Source organism: Tubulanus polymorphus, chromosome 6 (assembly GCF_964204645.1).
Source record: "Tubulanus polymorphus chromosome 6, tnTubPoly1.2, whole genome shotgun sequence".
Classification (NCBI taxonomy): Eukaryota; Metazoa; Nemertea; class Palaeonemertea; order Tubulaniformes; family Tubulanidae; genus Tubulanus; species Tubulanus polymorphus.
The window spans coordinates 5,237,702-5,256,142 of NC_134030.1; the positions used below are offsets into that span (position 1 = coordinate 5,237,702).

The 18,441-nt window shown below is 37.4% G+C and overlaps 3 protein-coding genes across 3 annotated transcripts; all 3 read right to left on the reverse strand.

Moving 5' to 3' along the window:
- Positions 1 to 76: 76 nt before the first annotated feature.
- On the reverse strand, positions 77 to 4,181 carry LOC141907506 (solute carrier family 49 member 4 homolog). Its single transcript, XM_074797171.1, has 13 exons — positions 3,775 to 4,181; positions 2,817 to 3,007; positions 2,616 to 2,706; positions 2,350 to 2,513; positions 1,979 to 2,113; positions 1,753 to 1,809; positions 1,518 to 1,647; positions 1,273 to 1,381; positions 1,121 to 1,188; positions 910 to 1,028; positions 633 to 815; positions 367 to 491; positions 77 to 273 (listed from the first exon to the last, which is right to left on the reverse strand). Exons 1-13 carry the CDS (start codon positions 3,894 to 3,896, stop codon positions 232 to 234), a joined length of 1,536 nt encoding a protein of 511 aa, XP_074653272.1. The 5' UTR covers positions 3,897 to 4,181; the 3' UTR covers positions 77 to 231.
- A 449-nt stretch (positions 4,182 to 4,630) lies between these two features.
- LOC141907453 (solute carrier family 49 member 4 homolog) lies at positions 4,631 to 9,202 on the reverse strand. The gene is made up of 13 exons (XM_074797101.1): positions 8,199 to 9,202; positions 7,610 to 7,800; positions 7,267 to 7,357; positions 7,016 to 7,179; positions 6,547 to 6,705; positions 6,262 to 6,318; positions 6,013 to 6,142; positions 5,786 to 5,894; positions 5,642 to 5,709; positions 5,454 to 5,572; positions 5,171 to 5,353; positions 4,958 to 5,079; positions 4,631 to 4,873 (listed from the first exon to the last, which is right to left on the reverse strand). The coding sequence occupies exons 1-13, from the start codon at positions 8,372 to 8,374 to the stop codon at positions 4,835 to 4,837; spliced, it is 1,608 nt and encodes a 535-aa protein (XP_074653202.1). The 5' UTR covers positions 8,375 to 9,202; the 3' UTR covers positions 4,631 to 4,834.
- Positions 9,203 to 10,227: 1,025 nt separating this feature from the next.
- LOC141907047 (uncharacterized) lies at positions 10,228 to 18,376 on the reverse strand. The gene is made up of 16 exons (XM_074796597.1): positions 18,300 to 18,376; positions 17,526 to 17,703; positions 17,275 to 17,431; positions 16,965 to 17,172; positions 16,339 to 16,822; positions 16,046 to 16,251; positions 15,582 to 15,741; positions 15,389 to 15,492; positions 14,746 to 14,970; positions 13,854 to 13,935; positions 13,672 to 13,766; positions 13,482 to 13,595; positions 13,299 to 13,389; positions 12,389 to 12,715; positions 11,584 to 11,765; positions 10,228 to 11,489 (listed from the first exon to the last, which is right to left on the reverse strand). Exons 2-16 carry the CDS (start codon positions 17,635 to 17,637, stop codon positions 11,424 to 11,426), a joined length of 2,613 nt encoding a protein of 870 aa, XP_074652698.1. The 5' UTR covers positions 17,638 to 17,703; positions 18,300 to 18,376; the 3' UTR covers positions 10,228 to 11,423.
- Positions 18,377 to 18,441: the final 65 nt, after the last annotated feature.

Genomic DNA, 18,441 nt, shown 5'->3' on the forward strand with positions numbered 1-18,441 from the left:
TCTTAGATCGATTGAAGAGGTTATTTCCATCCACTATGTGGAAATTTCAATGAAACCAAAAACTGTATCCTAGGTAAGTGGTAAAATTTACTTCATTAAAAATTTACACCATATGTTACAAAATGTACAAAAGAATTAAAAGAACCAAAAACACACATCTTCGTCTGAGCAAATATAGTTATACCCATGTAAACCCGATAAACCATAGACCCTCTACGACTAGCGCTAGGTTTATACGTTAGTTGTGGCACCATTGTCATCGGTTGGCAACATCTGCAATGACATAAATCGATTTATTCATTGAACGATCATATATTACATATGCGATTATTTAGATCAAAATGCAAGCATGTTGTCGACGGCGACCTTTTTAGCAGATTCAGCATGTTCCATATCCAATTTAAACTTTTTCAATTCCATTTTGCAAGCTGCAAACATCGGGACGCTGGTCGTGACGAAAATAAAGATCAGCCACATAATCCACTGTACATCTGTAAATAAAGGAATTATACCAGTCAAACACGTATATATGTAAACATGTTGCAGAACGCATAATGCTTGTTTCTTTTAGCAAAACATGATAGTCAGAGGCCAAAATACCGGGTTCATTTCAGTACTAAAAGGCAACTTACTGAATCCTGGAATCATGACAGCTCCCAGCAATACTGACAGCATAATTATCTGGAACAGTTGGAAAATGCCCATCGCCAGTCCTTCCGATACGGGGTACGCCATCTCACACGTGACGTCACACGTCAGCGGAAATATAACCGCAGATATTATGCTGTTTAAGATTATGTTGCAATAAACACTGGCTGTAATGTAGAAAGATCGGTATCATATAACTACGTAGGAATATTGCACAACCGAATTACGAAATCAGTTTTAGGATTCGAACCCGCTTTGTACCTAGATTATTTGATATTATGTTATTACACTGTAGACCCTGCCATAACGCGAATACTGAGAACAATGCTGCCAAAGTGACGATCATTAGTTTACTGTAAACTTTTAGTTTGTCCATAAGTCTGAAAAATATAAATCAGTTATTGGATAAGTATCTACGTGAACATAGTGATTGAAACTTGTTTTTTTTAAGTTCAAAACTGTAAACCTCTACCTTCCTAATGACACCGATGTGAAGATAGCTAGCGATAGAGCTGCGAATATCAACCAACCGACTGTTTTCTGTAATTAGAACGGTGTCTTAGAGATTCTAAATGCAGGTTTTTCCAATCGAAAGAAAAACTCGCTACTTTTCACGGTTTCTACCTGAGAATATCCTAACGTTCCTAATACCGGCTCCAACATGACAATCATCACCGTGTAACTAGCATTAGGCAGACACGAAGCTACTGTGATCAACCAGTATGGGCGATTCCTAAAGATACGCTAGATTTTAGAAATATCGACTAAACATTCAATTTTTAAGGAAATCAAGGATTCTGCTGTTGGTGCTGTTGTCCACCGATATCTTAAAATCAGATCATCCATTGTTGAAACATCTCGGTACTTACTTGCCGAGTTGTTTAAGTCCTTCTAACATTCCAGTTCTAGACTTTGACGCCGATAACGACGGTGGATGACGAGGCTTACTCGGGAAATATATAAACACCAAAATCGTACAGATGGCGATTATCACGTTTTCTAGTAAAAACCGAAACCAATAAATTGAAAATCACAACGATTCATACATTTTTATCAAATGAATGTTTGCAAACTTGTTCGATAGAATTGAAAATCTATACTTACGAATACCGAGAAGAATCAGTATGTCCCTGCGTATATCGTCTGGGGTAAGAGCATTATCTGTTTTGGAAAAATAGAGGTTTCTTTCAGGTATGATTTTACCGATAGTCATTCAATAAATCAAATACTATAAAATCTTATTTTTTGGATAAACGGATCATTTCGTTGAATTGCTCCAAGCATTTTTTTGAATAAACTTTCGCATTCAAGAATGATATACAATTTTTACCTGTAACGTTGTCAAAACGTCGGCAATAGGTACTATTCGGGCTGTCTGGGTTATCCGGGTTACACACATCGCCTAATCTTATAGTCGTATTCTCAGGAGACCAGTTTACTGGTAGTTGTCGCACTAATTGTGGACCTACAGATATAAGTTTATGTATTTGGGGTCCTGGCATCTTGAACTAACGACTTGGGATATGTGGAAAAATCACGAGTCTCGATCACACGGAGACGATTTGGCCCGGGCCAAATCGGCGCGGATCAAAATTGACCCGTGCCTAAATTTGGCCTGGGCCAAAAGTGCTCGTGTGATGGCGGCTATGATATGATTTGGAAATTCCAACCCTAATTTCGTCAGGTGCATAGAATACTTACCCATTATGCCGTTCACGGCTCCACCGAAACTAGCCATCAACATCAACAAAGCGGTTATAGTTACTCGCTGATTGTCCGGTACCCAGGTTGAAATGATTGCGGGGGGTACGACCAATGCCAATGGGATCGCAAAACTGCTTATCAACTGACCAACATAAATCGTCCTGAAAGATAAATCATGAGAAATTTACCACCGCGTGCGATGCACCTCGTAGCTTTTTTCTTCTTATCAGGTATCGTGATTACAGAAGAGAAAGAAAACCTACCATTGCAGTTTCGTGTGAATACCAACTAACATTCGCATAGAGCCGCCAATCAGCAGAAGACTAGCTCCCATCAGCATGGCAGCTCGAATACCTGACAGGCAGTAATTGAGTTAGCATTTGATTTGAATAATTATAATAGTTTGTATTACTTATTCAATAATACTTGATTATCTAATTTACGACCTATATGTCTCATCTTACCTCTTGATTTAATAATCCAAGCGTACACAGGGAATGATGGTATGTACCCTATCAGCCCCATGTTAGACACGAGGGCCACATCGGCGGCTGTGAAGCCGAATGCTGCATGGGCCGATCGCGATATCGGGCCCCAAGTGGCCACTACCAGCGCGTTCATGAATGGAAAACACGCGAACAGGATAATCAGATACCTGTAAAGTGAGAAAAGAGTTACCGGAACAAAACCAAACAATTATGTCATATAAACTTCTTCTTGTTCGTATTGGTATTTTAATATCAATGATAATTTATATTATCTGTGAAACCAGGTCTCGTGTAGGAAAATAATGATTGTTTTTATTTGTCGGAACAATTAGGTAACCTATTTTGTCTAGAACAAAGATGCTTTGATTGTAACCCAATGTTGCTTAAATAAACTTCAGGACTATGGTTTCGGATAACACATATGAACAGTCTGAATGATTTGATCAAGAAATGGGCTATATATAAAAAACCTCTGACTGGGAAGACATATTGATGGAGAGATTTACATATTTTTTTACAATCAAAGTATGCACCATGAAAGGATAAAGGCTGTTGAAATATGACGTCGAAATGTTGGAGCAGTCTTATACGGGTATAGTTCTAGATTTGGGGCATTGCTGTTAATGATATAAAACCTGAACTCGATCAGCGCAGTGTGCCTGTATATATTTATATCGTGCAGAGTATATTCTTTTTGTATGCACGAGTGTTCGTTTCAGAGTTTATGTTATGATATGCTGAAAATATATATAGATCTATACTGAATTGTGTGAAAATTCACAGAGAATATCAGAACGTTTTGAGAACAAAGGAAAAGCGGATTGCGAATAAGTTACGCAATTTCTCTCGGATATTGAGACATCATTTAGTAAGGAAATTCGGGTGAATCATAAAACAATCTGTAAATCTGTAAATTCTAGAAAGTCGTGCTTACCATCGTATCTTGTAGGCTTTAATCCGGATAGGTGTGTCATCCGTATGATTTGCATCCTTTTCTTCCTTATCGTTATCATCGACGAGTGAGTCGTGATTAGCTTGTTCGCTATCATCATCCATTGTTTTTTGGGGGATTGAATACTATATTGCGGCAGTTAACGTTCCAATGCAATGGAAGAGTGCGAGTAAACCCGTTTTTCCACAGCTTAGTCGAACGCGACCACGCGTCGGCGCGAGGAGGGATTTTAGGTAGCACCGTCGTTTATGCAAAAAATATGCAATTTATGCACTTTTTAGCTTTTTGTCGGTGTCAGATTTCTAACAACTATATATCTGCTTCTAACAAGTAAGCTCATCTAGAATGAAGCATTAAAAATAGTCAAACACACGTGACATAAGTCAATGTTACTGTACACACAACGACAGCTGCGCTAAAAGCGTTCGGTCACAAAATAATCGAATGCATCGACAGTATAACGCTATGATATGCGTGTGATTCTTAAAGCGATTACTACAAAAAAAAAACATAAACAACAACGAAAAAGTTCGTTTCGAAACAGATTTGTGCAATAACGACTCGTTCCTTCGCTGTGACGCTAATTTGTCTGTGTCAATCGGACACGTTTCCTTCCTTCGTATGTCCATGAATGTGTAAACTAAATTTATATGATTTGTCTAATGTTTGACAATGTTGATATGCACTATATTTAATCTATCAAAGTTCAGCGCTTTCCATATGATATATAATGTGTAGAAATGAAATCGAAGCCGATTCTCTTATGATGTGTTATGATATTCTAAACGAAACAAAATGTCGATATATCGATATTCATTTTATTACAATATATTGCGTTGTACTTGTAAACATAAAAGGTCTGTACGAAAATGTCCGGTGATGCGTGGTATAGGTACATGCGAACTTTTTGTGACGGAATTCCACGAGTTGACGGTATCGGATAGTTCGAAGTTCGAAATATTCTTCCACGGGTCGATTTCAGTCTTGATATGGGTGAACGTACAAGGTTAATTTCTGTCAGTAGAAATGCCGTTTATTCAGATCATAAAGCCGTTGTTTCAGTTCCACGTGCCGTAAGAGCCTGCAAATTAAAAATGAATATATAAATCAATTATATAACCGTTAGCAATTTGTTGCATATTTCGGGTTTATCACATGTTTATACCTTTTGTTCTTCTTTATGTTTAACGTCAATTTCTCGCCTTCGAAGTCTCATTTTACAAGCTGCGAACATCGGTATACTCAAAAATACGAACCCGACTATCAGCCACACGATCCATTCGACATCTGCCCAAATAGAAGAAGAAAATATTTCACAAACAGAGGTTTTGGACGCAAACCTAGGGCTGATTCGGGCCATACTAAAAAATTTACTTACGGAACCCTGGCATCATCACCGAACCAAACAAAAACGACAGTAGGACTATCTGGAATAGTTGGAAAATACCCATCGCTAGTCCCTCCGACACGGGGTACGCCATCTCACACGTGACGTCACACGTGAGCGGAAATATAACCGCCGAAACGACGCTACTAATGATGACGTTTGAATAAACCGTAGCTAAAAAGAGTAAAGGAAAATGATACCACGATACAACACTATCATATACATACACGATTGATAGTAACGACTGGGTGTGTATTTTGTCGCATATATTTACATAGTGTATGTCGCAGAAAACCATTACATTGGAGCGCCAACCACAGAGCAAATACGAGAAATCCAACTGTCAAAACGATGATTATTTTCTTGCTGTGATCTTTCAATTTATCGAAGATTCTAGAATAAAGAATTCAAAGTTTGATCGGACACGATGAGATGTGAAAAATGTTTCTGTTGTTATTATACCTTCCCAACAAAATCGAAACTACCATGGCCAGGGTTAGAGCGGTAAATATCAACCAGCCGACGATTTTCTGAAATGTAAGAATATCTCGTTAATGACTCTTAAGATCTCATATAGCCGTTGATTTGCTGTGTTTTCTAGTGAACCTGAGAATATCCTAACGTTCCTAATACCGGCTCCAACATGACAATCATCACCGTGTAACTAGCATTAGGCAGACACGAAGCTACTGTCATCAACCAGTATGGACGATTCCTAAAAGAAATCCATAATTCTCGCTCAAAAACTAGGAAAGAAGAGACAGCGCCTGTGTAAGAGAAAATGTCCAGGACTTGGGCGTCGTTAATTTGTGTTTCAGTTATCAACAACCAACCTGCCGAGTTCTCTGAGGCCTTGCCTCATGCTGAATCTTTTCGTCGAGGCGGAAAGCGACGGTGGGTGCGGGGGTTTAGCCGGGAAATATATAAACACCAAAAATGTACACAACGCTACTAGCACCGTTTCTGAAATATATAATATACGTTAAAAACATACAACAAAGATAACGAAGTAAATCGACTTCCTTGCTAATTCGTTTCGGTTGGTTCACTATTTCGCGAATATTTTTACTCATCAAACTTACGAATAGTCAGCAGAATGAGGATATCTTTCCTAACCGCGTTGGGTGTGACCTCGCCACCTGCAATTGAGACGACAAGAATCATGGAAGTAAAGATGAATAGACGCAAATTGAGTATACATATTGAATGTTACGCCCATTGAGACGTTAAACTAGATTACATATGTCCATGAATCATTGTTTCAAGTAACGCGGCCATGTTTGTCGTGGTACATAATAGTACACGTAAGCATAGATGGAAAGAAGTTTCGGCGGAAAATATGGAACAACTTGTAATTGATTACTTACTCGTTATATTTACTGAAAGGCAGTTCAGAGAATGCGTCAGATTGGACCCGGCGTCATCAGCACATTTCAAGCTCGTATTCCCCAAGTTAGGGTAGACTAGCGTGGTCGTATTGTCGGGTTCCGTGACTTGCTTCGGCAACTGTCGCACTAACTGTGGGCCTACCAGAATGATCATTCACGTCAACATAGAAATTAGGCGAAATTAGGGTCTTACATAGTTTCAATAGAAGAAGCAATCTAGAAGAATGATGTATATTGGTAGTATAGATACAGTATTAGAAGGTGTGTTTGTAAAAGACAATATCAATTTAGTAGTTATAACAGCTTTATTGATAGGACATTGACGTAATCGTAGTTTCCACAATGGGTTGATTAATTTGGAAGTCTGACGTGTGTCACAGTTTGGACTACGTCATGGCACTTCCCACATCTCTACTGGTATCCCAATGGGAATATCACCTAAACTCACCTAAAACGCCATTGACAGCACCACCAAAACTACCAGAGAGCATAAATAGCGCGGTTACAGTGACTCGTTGATGTTCGGGTACCCAGGTGGATACGATCGCCGGTGGAACAACCAAGCCTAGTGGAATCGCGAAACTCGTAATGAATTGCCCGACATGAATGGACCTAAATAAAAGTTTAAGTTAATTCAATAAAATTCAAAGTTAGCGTTATGGAAATATTTCATCTAGATCCGTGATTTGTTAGACGTACCAAATAAATGTACGGTCTATGCCGACTAATAGACGGACTGCCGCGCCGCTGAATACGAGACTTGAACCAAGCAACATCGTGACACGGATTCCTAGAATATTTATCAAATGATTGTAAGTTTGTCGTGTTTACATCATAAAAGCAGGCTAATGCAATTTCAATTGATAGAGCAATGTCTTAGCCTATATACTTTTGTGTATAAACGTAGCAAGAACTTTTTACAAAGCAATAGCTTTATTTCAACATACATTACATCAAATTCATTGACAACGCCTCAGCCCTCAGGGTGATAATCAGGGTAATAATAACTTAGACAGAATGGAAGGTGTTAATTCTCCATTACCTTTCGCTTTGACCAGCCATACGTATAGAGGAAATGAGGGAACGTAACCGACGAGACCTATATTTGACACGAGAGCGATATCTGCAGCCGTGAAGTCAAACGCCGTAAAAGCGGAACTGGCTATAGGTCCCCAAGTTGCCAATACCAACGCGTTCAGGAACGGAAAACAAGCAAATAATAAAACGATGTACCTAAAATCAAAAGCATTAAAATTAACATATTACGTACACCAACTACATAGATACGTATGTTTTCTTTCAAATAAATTGAGCATGCATCGCACTTATGTTTTCAGAAAACGAAACGATATACTAAAATGTTTTATACATGATATTATGATATGACATGAAGTCAGAAATGCATTAATAATGTGAAGAAATTATGAATAGTCTGAAACTTCAAATACGTAGTCTATGGTGCTGTTGGATATTCTAGAATTTCACTGAGATTAATAAGTTAATCCCTAAAATTCTAGTGAAATTCTAAAATATCCAGCAACACCATTGCAAGGTACGATTCCGTATAGTGGGTGTAACCTCGTGCTAATAATCATTTGTCAATTGATTACTCCAAGGTATGACTAACTCACCATCTCCTTTTGTAAGATCGCACTGTCACGTTGTGCGTAGATGTTTGCTGCAGATCATCGTTATCACATATATGATTATTCAACTGGTCATTATCGCCATCATCACCATCGTTTCGACTCTCTTTAGAGACTGGTCGATCGTCGTCGTTCGATATTCGTTCCTCAACAACCGACATAGTTTTAAACCGCTGATCGAACGTAGATTATTCCTCAATATGAACTACACTTCGAAAACATGTTCAAAAAGATGCCAATAAACCAAATACAAAAAAAAGATGAACACATAAATATAACCTAGATATTTTGTTGTCGCGTTCATCAAACAGCTCTCATCTGCTGTGTTCAAAAGTCGATCGATTTTGCTTCGAATAAAAATATGTCTTTTTCTATGTATTAGAAGTACGTAAATCTAATCTGGAACAGCTGTAACGTTACTGGAGGCGCTCACTTTCCGCGTAACGTATTGTTTATAACGCGTGAACTACACGTAAATGCATATAATTATCATCCTACCTCAAGTCACACAACCATCAGCTAACAACGCCGATAAAAAATCATATTACTATCAATATCCATATGCGTGGATGATTCTGACCTAGGATTTAGATTAGCTGATGGATTTGATACGCACTTCTTCTCGATACAAATATGAATTGCTCCTCGTTGTGTTGTGTGTGTGTTTGTTTGTGTGCTAGTGACAATTTCCAAATGGATTAATTCATCCTTAGAGCGAGCGAGAATAGCGAGAGTTTAAGCGCGTAGGAGGCCCTACGGATGAATAAGATGAACTTGATCCAATGTCTCGGTACCAGAGCCTAAATAATCCCCGTAACTTCGACCGACTCAGGAAGGGAATTTCATGATGAATAATACCTCAGCAATGTTCAGCCAAATAAACGTCGCGTCAATTCCCGATGATGCAAATATAAAAAATACAAACGAACTTGTCATTGCAAACCATTTTGGTTGATATTTGCGGAACGGCGTTGCTGTATCAGTTGAAATAATGGGTTATATTCATTGAAGGTGAATAGATCACACTCCGAACTGACGAAGCCGTTAATTAAATGGGGATCATGTTTAGATTAATTTTGCCGTACTAATAATAACTAATGGATCAGTAGCATGTCACCTCCCAACCCACACGATTGACGCGCTTCACGAAATTGATTAGTTTTCATCTCCGGGCGACAGATAAATTCTCATCGACTACAAACGCCTAAAAGAAGCCTTAAAAAAACGTTCATGTCAATTCGATATCCTTCAAGTTTACATTAGCTCGGGTTAATTTTTACGTTTATACGCGAAACCCGATCGAATGAATTAAAAATAAAATACAATGTAGCTTTTTAAAGAATTTAATTTGAGATTAGTTAACGTATATATATTACCTGTATCATTTCATCAAAGGACTATCCGAAAAATGTACGCCTTAGAACTAATTGATCTTGGTTACACATATGTTTATTTTAGTTTTCGGGGAGCGGTGTATAAATGTACATACATGTATGTCGAAAGCTCTAACGTAGCTCACGCTATAAAATGCCTACAACTTAGTCATCCATTTATGTTGGTTTTTCTGTCAATAAAACGAGTCGAGCAAATATTTGAAAAAGATACCGATGTGATAGATTATTTTTGTGTAATAGTTGTATGTGTGATCTGGGTAGATGATTCTATTTTAACCCTGGGCGGCAACGATAAGAATTTCCAGTAAAAACGAGTTTTCATATACATGTGTGTCGTGGATCGTGCACGATTACGCCACCACCTGTAATATTGGCCCTCAACTAACATACACCCGACTGCTGGCACTTGACGGCCAATATGACGCGCAGTGACGTCGTGTGAGAAATGTCAGTTGTTTTCACCGAAATCCTCCATTCTCAATTCATCTTGATGCTCTTCACGTTTTGTCCATATTTTCCATCCACCGTTTAAGGTCTTCGTTTATAAGATTAAGAATATATATAAAGAACTTGAAATTCTTTAAAGAGTTTATTTAATGATAGATCTACGAACATATATTTATTCGTTTAGTATACGATATAATATAATATTCAACAGTTACAACGGACAGTATATGTATACAAATAACAAGATTTCTTTCTCGTGGAAAAAGCTATGCTAGAAATATATAAGGACATGATATATATTTAGCGCAAAACGAATTCATTTTTATGCTTCTTGATACGTACGAATTATGTACCGAATGAAGAAAGAAACTTATCTTAACAAAAAACGTTTACAAACGATGTTTTTCATTTACGTAAAATATGAAAGTTATAACAACATCTGCTGAAAATAGATTAAGTAACATATCTTTTCAGACGTGAATTGTGTGGTACAAACATGATAGAAACGAAATTTTGGATTCAAAATTCTTTAAGTGGACGGACCGCGGATCCTCTTTCATAATCTAAAAATGCTCTACTAAATACTTGTTCAACAATTATTCCAATTTCAAATTAACTAGAATCAAAACGCAATGTCCTGTAATGTAATGTATATGGCATTATGTATTCCTATTACACATGTACAACCAAAGTAATTCCTTTTGTTTGTAATAATTTCCTAATAACGAAAGTGGAAAGACCGATAAAATTCATCGTTTCCAAATTCATTCGCCTACAATTCTGTGGAAATATCTTTTTCTAAGAAATACCAGATCCATTAAAATGTCTAGTTATCTATTCATAGACACTGCGTTAAACCATGACCGGTTAATTTACCAATAACGAACTACTAACTACTAGTAGATAAAACCCACAATTAAAAGAAAAAACTATCTTGTAGCTTAACGTTTTTGGAAATGGCTCATAGAATTGAGTTGAAACGTTAAGCTACAAGATAGTTTTTTCTTTTTATTGTGGGTTTTATCTACTATTGATATTGGACAGCCACTTGTCTATGGATACTAACTACTAGTTCAGTTGGCGAAGTAAATTCACATAACTTACATTCCGAATTGAATGTGTCGGACCCAAAAAGTATCATATTTTTTCCATTACTCATTAAGTTATATAAAAGAAACGAAGAAAGACTGGAGGTCAAGGTTACAGTATCTGCTTTAACGCAGCTTGTTTCCGATGATGAAACTGATACGTCTAAATTTCATCCAGGGCAATAATAAGCTTCTCCAATAACAATATAGTCAACATGCATGGATTTAATCATTTGACCATCTCACGATCATTACAGGACTTTTTAAATCAGTCTCTTGATCTACTTCTTGAGTGGTTCTCCGATAAGCGCCAATATTATTTTCCTGTAATCACCCGAAATGTCGTCCTGAAAAGAAAATCAAAATGCATGAATAAAATTTAGGCGGTTTTTCTTTTCAGAAAACTGGAACTGGGAATCTTTGTTTTGTTATGATACTCACTGTAATCCAGTTGGCCAATGTGTCATTGTACAACTTCTGGAATTCGCCTTTGATTTGTACCATGTCGAGTTCACATCGCGATACAACGATTCGTACCAGCACGTCATCGTTCGTGCCCAGACCCTTCATAGCTTTGTGTAAGGCTTGAGCGAAATATGACGGCTTATACTTGATACAGCGCACTATATAAAAAATAACCATATGTATTTTATTATATGTATGTAATCATATGTATTTATCTATCTATTACACTTATTTCAGACAATTTTATGTCCTTATGTAGAAATATCTATATACATTTCATGATAATAATGCGTTCACATAATGTGCAAGAATTTATTATATTAATTAATTGTGTATACGTGATAAATGATGGTTTACATAGACAAGTGACTTATTCATTTAATGAAAAAAGAATCAACGGTTTTGAAAGTGGCTAATTACAGGGTGGCCACTATTATGTGACTTGCTTTTTCGCTGACTATTCCCTGACATGCATGTTGCTTTCTCTGTCTCTGCTAAGGACCCAATCAATTAACACAGTCAAATAGTCAAGACATAGATGGAAACTGTTTGATTTTACACGCGATGTAGCAATTTAAAAAAATTTCACTGACTTTTCCCTGATTTTAAGCTTTTTCAAGAAATTCCCTGACTTTTTTTTAAAGAAAAGAGAATTCCCTGACTTTTCCAGGTAAGAAAGACAAGTAAATTCCACCCTGAATAGAAATATCAATCCTCTTTCAGTTTTACTTTGTAATAGTTGGTTTTTTTTTCATGATCAATGATTAAAGATGATACTCACCGACAGTCAACATTCCCGTTTTCAGATCTCCGGACATTTCGCTCTCGATCGCTTCCTCGATATTTTTCTTCGAGATTGTCTTGTACTCTTCGAATACGGCTCGAAGGTGAGGGTAACTTTTCGACATCAGAATCACGTTGAACTGCGATTCGTCCGTTCCCCATTTCTTTTCGCCGGCTTCGTAGAGTTTCTGCGCGTCTGCCTTTGCGGCGTTACGATCGAATTCGGTGTTTTCGTCGCGATTCGCCTGAAGACATGATATCAGCAGACGCTTGTAGTGACCGGATGTTTCCGATTCAACATCTTTCTCCACGTCTCGGCTATACACTAAAAAAGTTTGGAAAAATTGAATTCATGAATTCATTGAAAACCGTTTTTTTGTGTTAAGATTAAACACCTTTGAATTACGATTGGTAGAACACTATATCCGTGTTGACGCGATGAGGAGAGAATCCCACAATGATAATAAAAAGTCCGAAAATGAAACTTCGAGATAGTAGTTTATTTCAACGTTTCGACTATATCCTAATAGTCATCTTAAGGAATAATGACTATTAGGATATAGTCGAAACGTTGAAATAAACTACAATCTCGAAGTTTCATTATCGGACTTTTTATTATCATTGTGGGATTCTCTCCTCACACCTTTGAATTATATAACAAATTCTGCAGTCTTCAGTTTGAAAAATTTCCTTGAGCTAACATTTTATTTGACATTTCGACTTTATCCTAAAAATCATCTTTCCTGAATGTATACAATTGTTTTATCCGAACAACACGGACAGAGTTGACTTTGATAGGCTTGGGCTGTGAACTTCCAAAATGTCACTACTATAACTCATTAGTATGGTAATCATCATGTCAGATGAAGCATTAGTATGGTAATCATCATGTCAGATGAAGTACGTACATTTTTTATAAGTCTGTTTGATCATATTTAGTTGAGCATTCGTACGGGTGCATATAATCTCAATCAGAGTATCTTCATCCGTACCAAGACCCTGCAAAATAAGCGCGCCAATTAGTTTTTAAATTCGAGGCAAGAATGGACTGTAAATAATGTCTGAATCAAGGATTTTTAATTGTATCTTACTTTCATTGCTTTACGCAGTTCTGAAGCGTCATATTCATCTGGTGGAAGACATAATGCCTTACAAGTTGCTAAAAATTGTCCACTGATTTCGCTTTTCAGTTCACTTATCAGATCCTAGAAAATTTGTTTATGAAATTTTTCAATATTCGACTTCTCAGTAAAGGTTTAGAGAAATTCAGCAATATTCTACCTTTCCAAACATGGTCTTGAATTGCTTGACTATTTCTTGTCTTTGGTTACTGATTCTGTACCCGAGTACATCGATGATCGCTTGTTCATCAGTTCCTGAAATAAGAAAAGATTCCAAAAATATATTGCACAGAATACTGCATTCGAGTCTATTCCAGTTACCAGTACATGTCAACTGCTTACCAAGACCCTTCATAGCCTTCCTTAATTTCTCGCAGTCTGCTTCTTTATTAAATGGATCAGCCGGCTTCAACGTTCCTTCTTGCTGTAAGCAGATAAATTCACAATAATAAGAATAAGATTTCTATACCAACATGAAACAAATACAAAGGGGGAACTGCAAGTATAAATGCTAGTTGAGAGTGCTTCACTGACTTTTGAAGGAGAATAAAAGGATCAAATTCCATAATCAAATTAATAGCAATCTACATTTTTCTATTTTTCACATTCAATTTATACATCACATATCATTAATAACAATTGAATCAACCTAATTATATTGCATTATAAACATAAGTCAGGTTCTGTTAACTGATGACATTTAGAGAAATCTCTTTCAAAAAATTCATTCAACGCTTTTAAATGAAACCTGCTTTATACTTTAAAGTAGACTGTTATGCATATAATAAAAACGCTTTGAATTCTTACCGCCATATTTATAGATTTCAGAAAAAATTGTGCTAATCAGAACGATCCGATGGTCCTAGTATACCGTAGTTCAACTATGAGCTACTACTAAATAAGTACTGGGTGTGCACTTTGTTGCTATGTCTGGTAGGTGCCACTACAGCAAGTTTATGTAGGCTTGAACGAGCCCATTCTCGAAAGCTATTGTTATGCTAAAACGCATTCACTTCCTTGTTATATAGGCCTGCCAGTAATAGTTTTAAAAATTTACAGGTCACATGGTAATAACAAATATTTCTAGTACGCATTGTGATTAATGCATTCATTTGCTTTTAATACAAGTATCATTGCTTTATGCATCCTGAACATTCTACTTGCTAACTAAACTATTTTAGGAAAATTTGAACTAACAGGAATTTAAGTTAATTAGTTGATTAACAGAACTGACCTCATAATCTTCCGTTTCAAAGAAAGGCACATACTCTTCGGGAGGTTTCTCTTTTTTTGGTGGTTTCTTCGTCTCTTCCTTCGGTTTCGATACCGATGGCTTTCTCTTCGTCTCGGGTTTCGGTTGTTCTTTTTTTGTCTGCGGTTTTGGCTTCGCGCCAGGTTTCACCATTTCAATAGTGATCAAGTAACTGCTTTCACCCTCATCAAAATCTGCATTCAATATCTGAAAAAGTTTAAAATATTCGTTTTTAATTTTCAGTTACAGGGGCCAGTTGCACAGTCATGGCTTACATCCAAAAATGGTCTTAAGATCTTAAGACTGGTCTTAAGACCGTCTTAAGACCGAACTCCACAGTAATGAGTTAAGAAATTGTTAAATAATAAACTGATTTTTACTCCTTTGAGTCAAATGTAAACATGAACTGTGGCACTGGGTCCTGAAGACTTGTAAAAGAAATAACTTTCAGTTAGCCAACATGGAATAAACCTAAAAAAATTCATATTTACAAATATATGAAAGGACGATACTACATGGTAAACCAAACAGCATTTGTTACAATATCAAAATTTCTCCCGAAATGTAACCATAGAATGCAAGATATAATCAACTATTTTCAACTGAATAAAGAATGTTAACTTACTTTTCCAATTTGTGGTTCAGAAATGGCAGCTTTGAACGACTGATCTCGCTTGCAGTAATCGATCAAATGAGCATAAACATGTGACAATTGTTTCCTTAATTGACCTACGTATTGAAACGAAGATATCGCAAATATAGATGGACTACCACTGGCAGATAACTTTTTAAAATACGTTTCAAAATCGTTATCTTACCATTTCCAGGACTGACTGGCATAAGGGTAGGACCGTTTCCATTAATAACGTCCGCTGCTGGTTTTGGCGGTGCTTGAATCGCGGCGGTGGCTTTCTTTTTCATATCTTCCACAGCCAGGCGGACATCTTTAACGGTCATTTCATGAGTTTCATCGAGTTTCTGGCGAGAAAGAATCTCATAAGAATGAACTACGCAATTTCACCGCTTTCAAATTTCCCAACATCATAAACTCATGACTCATTTTTTTGACAAATTTTTTTATTTATTCATTTCATTTGGGGCACCCCCTGGTAGTCTCTAGACTTGGGGGTATCCTCTCAGTTAATTAAATTCTGTCAGCGTATTGAAATTATTTACGTATCTATTGAAAAATATAATTCATTCATTCATAGAAACATTATCACATTATAAAACGGACGGACAAATTTGTATCAACAATATCTCAGTAGGTCGTAGACTATACCTGCATCACTTGATTAGTAACAGCCCCAAGCTGTTTAGCAGTAACTGCACCACCACCACCACCAAATCCACCTCCGGTAGCATTCGGATCTCTCTTCAACGTCGCGGCACCGTTTGAGACAGCGAGCTCCGTAATCATCTCGGGCGGCATACCCCACAGATTGATCTGCGTGCCCGAATAATTCACCGGATTGAAAGGCCCATCGACTGAACGAATTAAATGTATAAATTGAATCAATTAAACTGATTAATAGGACAAGTGGATAATTTCAATCAAGATCGATCATTTCTTACCATCATTGTTACCCTGAGTGTCCATCGCTCCCCATACATTTCGTCGTTTCGCGGGTTCGAGTGCCAACATCTTTTTATCTTTATCACTTTCATCGGATTTTTCCTTATCCTCTTCTTTTTCTTTCTTTTTATTGTCTTTCGCTTCATCTTTCTTATCATTCGGTTTAGGAGCACCGGCGGTGACTTTCTTTTTAGGCGGGTTTTTCTTTTCTGGTTTTTTCGAGTCATCCTTCTTCTTTACATCTTCCTTTTTCGAAGCCTTCTTTGTATCTTTCTTTTTCTCATCGTCCTTATCACTTTTGCTCTTTTTGTCCTTTTTCCTATCCTTGTCGTTCTTGCCTTTTTTCTTTTTATGATGATGATCATCATCATCACTATCACTCTCACTCTCACTGGAGCTACTACTGCTGTCACTGTCTTTTTTATGTTTTTTCTTATGTCTTCTTTCTTTTTCTTCTCTTCTTTTCTGTTTTTCTTTTTTCTCCTGCAAAATAAAAATTCATCATTCTAAATGATTTGAATTCACTCAATAGAACTATGTAGTCCCGTGGCCAGACCGAGTATTAAGACATTATAAACGATGAAATTTCCTGAGAGTTTGCATCGCCGTTGCGATTGAGGCCTACCTGTTTCTTTGCTTCCCTGAGGCTACGTCTGAGACTGTCGCTGCGTTGTTGCCAAAAATTAATTTCCGAGTCCGACGACCACTCGGAGCTGGATGACAATTCTACAGTGTTGACGTCATCCAAACCAGCAAAAAATTTATCGAGTTCAGACTGAGGATTCTCGACTTGGAATGTTTTCGTAACTACAGCACTTTCCTTGACACCATCACTGCAAAGATAGATATAATTGAAAATATTCATGTGGCTTAAAAAAGAAAAATGACAAGTAAAATATGAGGCATTTAAGGACTGTTTACTCAGCTACACACACCTAGACATTGCCAATGCTCGTACAGTTCTTCTTCCAGGCTTCAACGTAAAAGGACCTTTATATCGGAATGTTGTTTCCTTTCCACCGGGAGCTCGAGGTATGAATGGATCAGGACGAGATCCATCAGTCGTGAAGTACAGTTTACAAAACAATGTATCTGGAAACAAATTATAATTCATAGTTTCAAAGCTTAAATAGATCACGTTATAAAGGATATCATAGTTTACTTTCAATTCATATCTAATACATACCGATATCAAGTTTAATCAGTGTGTCTGTGGAAATGTGATTTGATGGTTTAGAAAAGTCGGGCATCCGCAATGGCGTTATAACCGGCGGGGGAAGTGCACCGGCGGACGGCATCTTGTGACTAGATCTATCTAAAGTTTAGTTCCTGAACTCAGTGAGTTCTTGTTCGGGGGCTTCAAACTGAAATGAAAGATTGGAATTATCGTTTTGATTCTGATGATATCAACAACGAAGTGGCTACTCGTACGGACCCGTACGAATAATTCCATAGGCTATTCGTACGCACCCGTCGGATAACTCTGGAATTATGTGTACGGGAAGGGATATGGTTAGGGTAAGGTGAGACTATATCTAGTTAAAACATTCGACCGACTGTCAGCGAGCTCGGTGGTCTAGTGGTATGATGCTGCGCTAGTAATTTACTGGCCCGGGTTCGAGTCTCGCTCTATCCGCTATTTTTCTCTAACTCTATTCTCCACACTTTCCTTCAAGTCGTGCACCTCTATACGCATGCGCGGCGTTAATCGGCCAATCAGCGACAGTTATTAGCGTACAGATCCTAGTCCCGTACGAATAGCCTCCAGAGTAATCCGTACGGGTCCGTACGAGTAGCCACAGCGTATCAACAAACAAATGGTCGGTGTCATGTCAAAAGAATGCCAATTTTAAAGTGCCTTTTTTACTTTGAATCAACATGACCAAGTGGAAAGATCGGGTAATAAGTTGCAGAGATCAATAAGAAATAGTTTTCAGTTCAGAAAATGACACATTCTTACCCGAAACACGTCGAATAATGTATTTTTCTCAATTTTTCGCTCGTTTCTAAAAAGTTGTTTATTTCAGTTGTCAGGAGAAACGATCGCGGAATTCACTCGCAAAGCATCAAAACGCGGTCACAATCTGGACTCGATCGCGGCT

Excerpts from the sequence above, each read along its gene's own strand:
- LOC141907506 (XM_074797171.1), bottom strand. The coding sequence starts at position 3,896 with ATGGATGATGATAGCGAACAAGCTAATCACGACTCACTCGTCGATGAT. Across the intron at positions 3,008-3,774 it reads AAAGCCTACAAGATACGATG|GTATCTGATTATCCTGTTCG; the intron begins GTAAGCACGACT and ends CTCACTTTACAG. Across the intron at positions 274-366 it reads ATGCTGAATCTGCTAAAAAG|ATGTTGCCAACCGATGACAA; the intron begins GTCGCCGTCGAC and ends ATGTCATTGCAG.
- LOC141907453 (XM_074797101.1), bottom strand. The coding sequence starts at position 8,374 with ATGTCGGTTGTTGAGGAACGAATATCGAACGACGACGATCGACCAGTC. Across the intron at positions 5,710-5,785 it reads GAACGTTAGGATATTCTCAG|AAAATCGTCGGCTGGTTGAT; the intron begins GTTCACTAGAAA and ends CTTACATTTCAG. Across the intron at positions 4,874-4,957 it reads AACATAAAGAAGAACAAAAG|GCTCTTACGGCACGTGGAAC; the intron begins GTATAAACATGT and ends TTTAATTTGCAG.
- LOC141907047 (XM_074796597.1), bottom strand. The coding sequence starts at position 17,637 with ATGCCGTCCGCCGGTGCACTTCCCCCGCCGGTTATAACGCCATTGCGG. Across the intron at positions 17,432-17,525 it reads ACTGATTAAACTTGATATCG|ATACATTGTTTTGTAAACTG; the intron begins GTATGTATTAGA and ends ATTTGTTTCCAG. Across the intron at positions 15,493-15,581 it reads GCCAGTCAGTCCTGGAAATG|GTCAATTAAGGAAACAATTG; the intron begins GTAAGATAACGA and ends TTCAATACGTAG.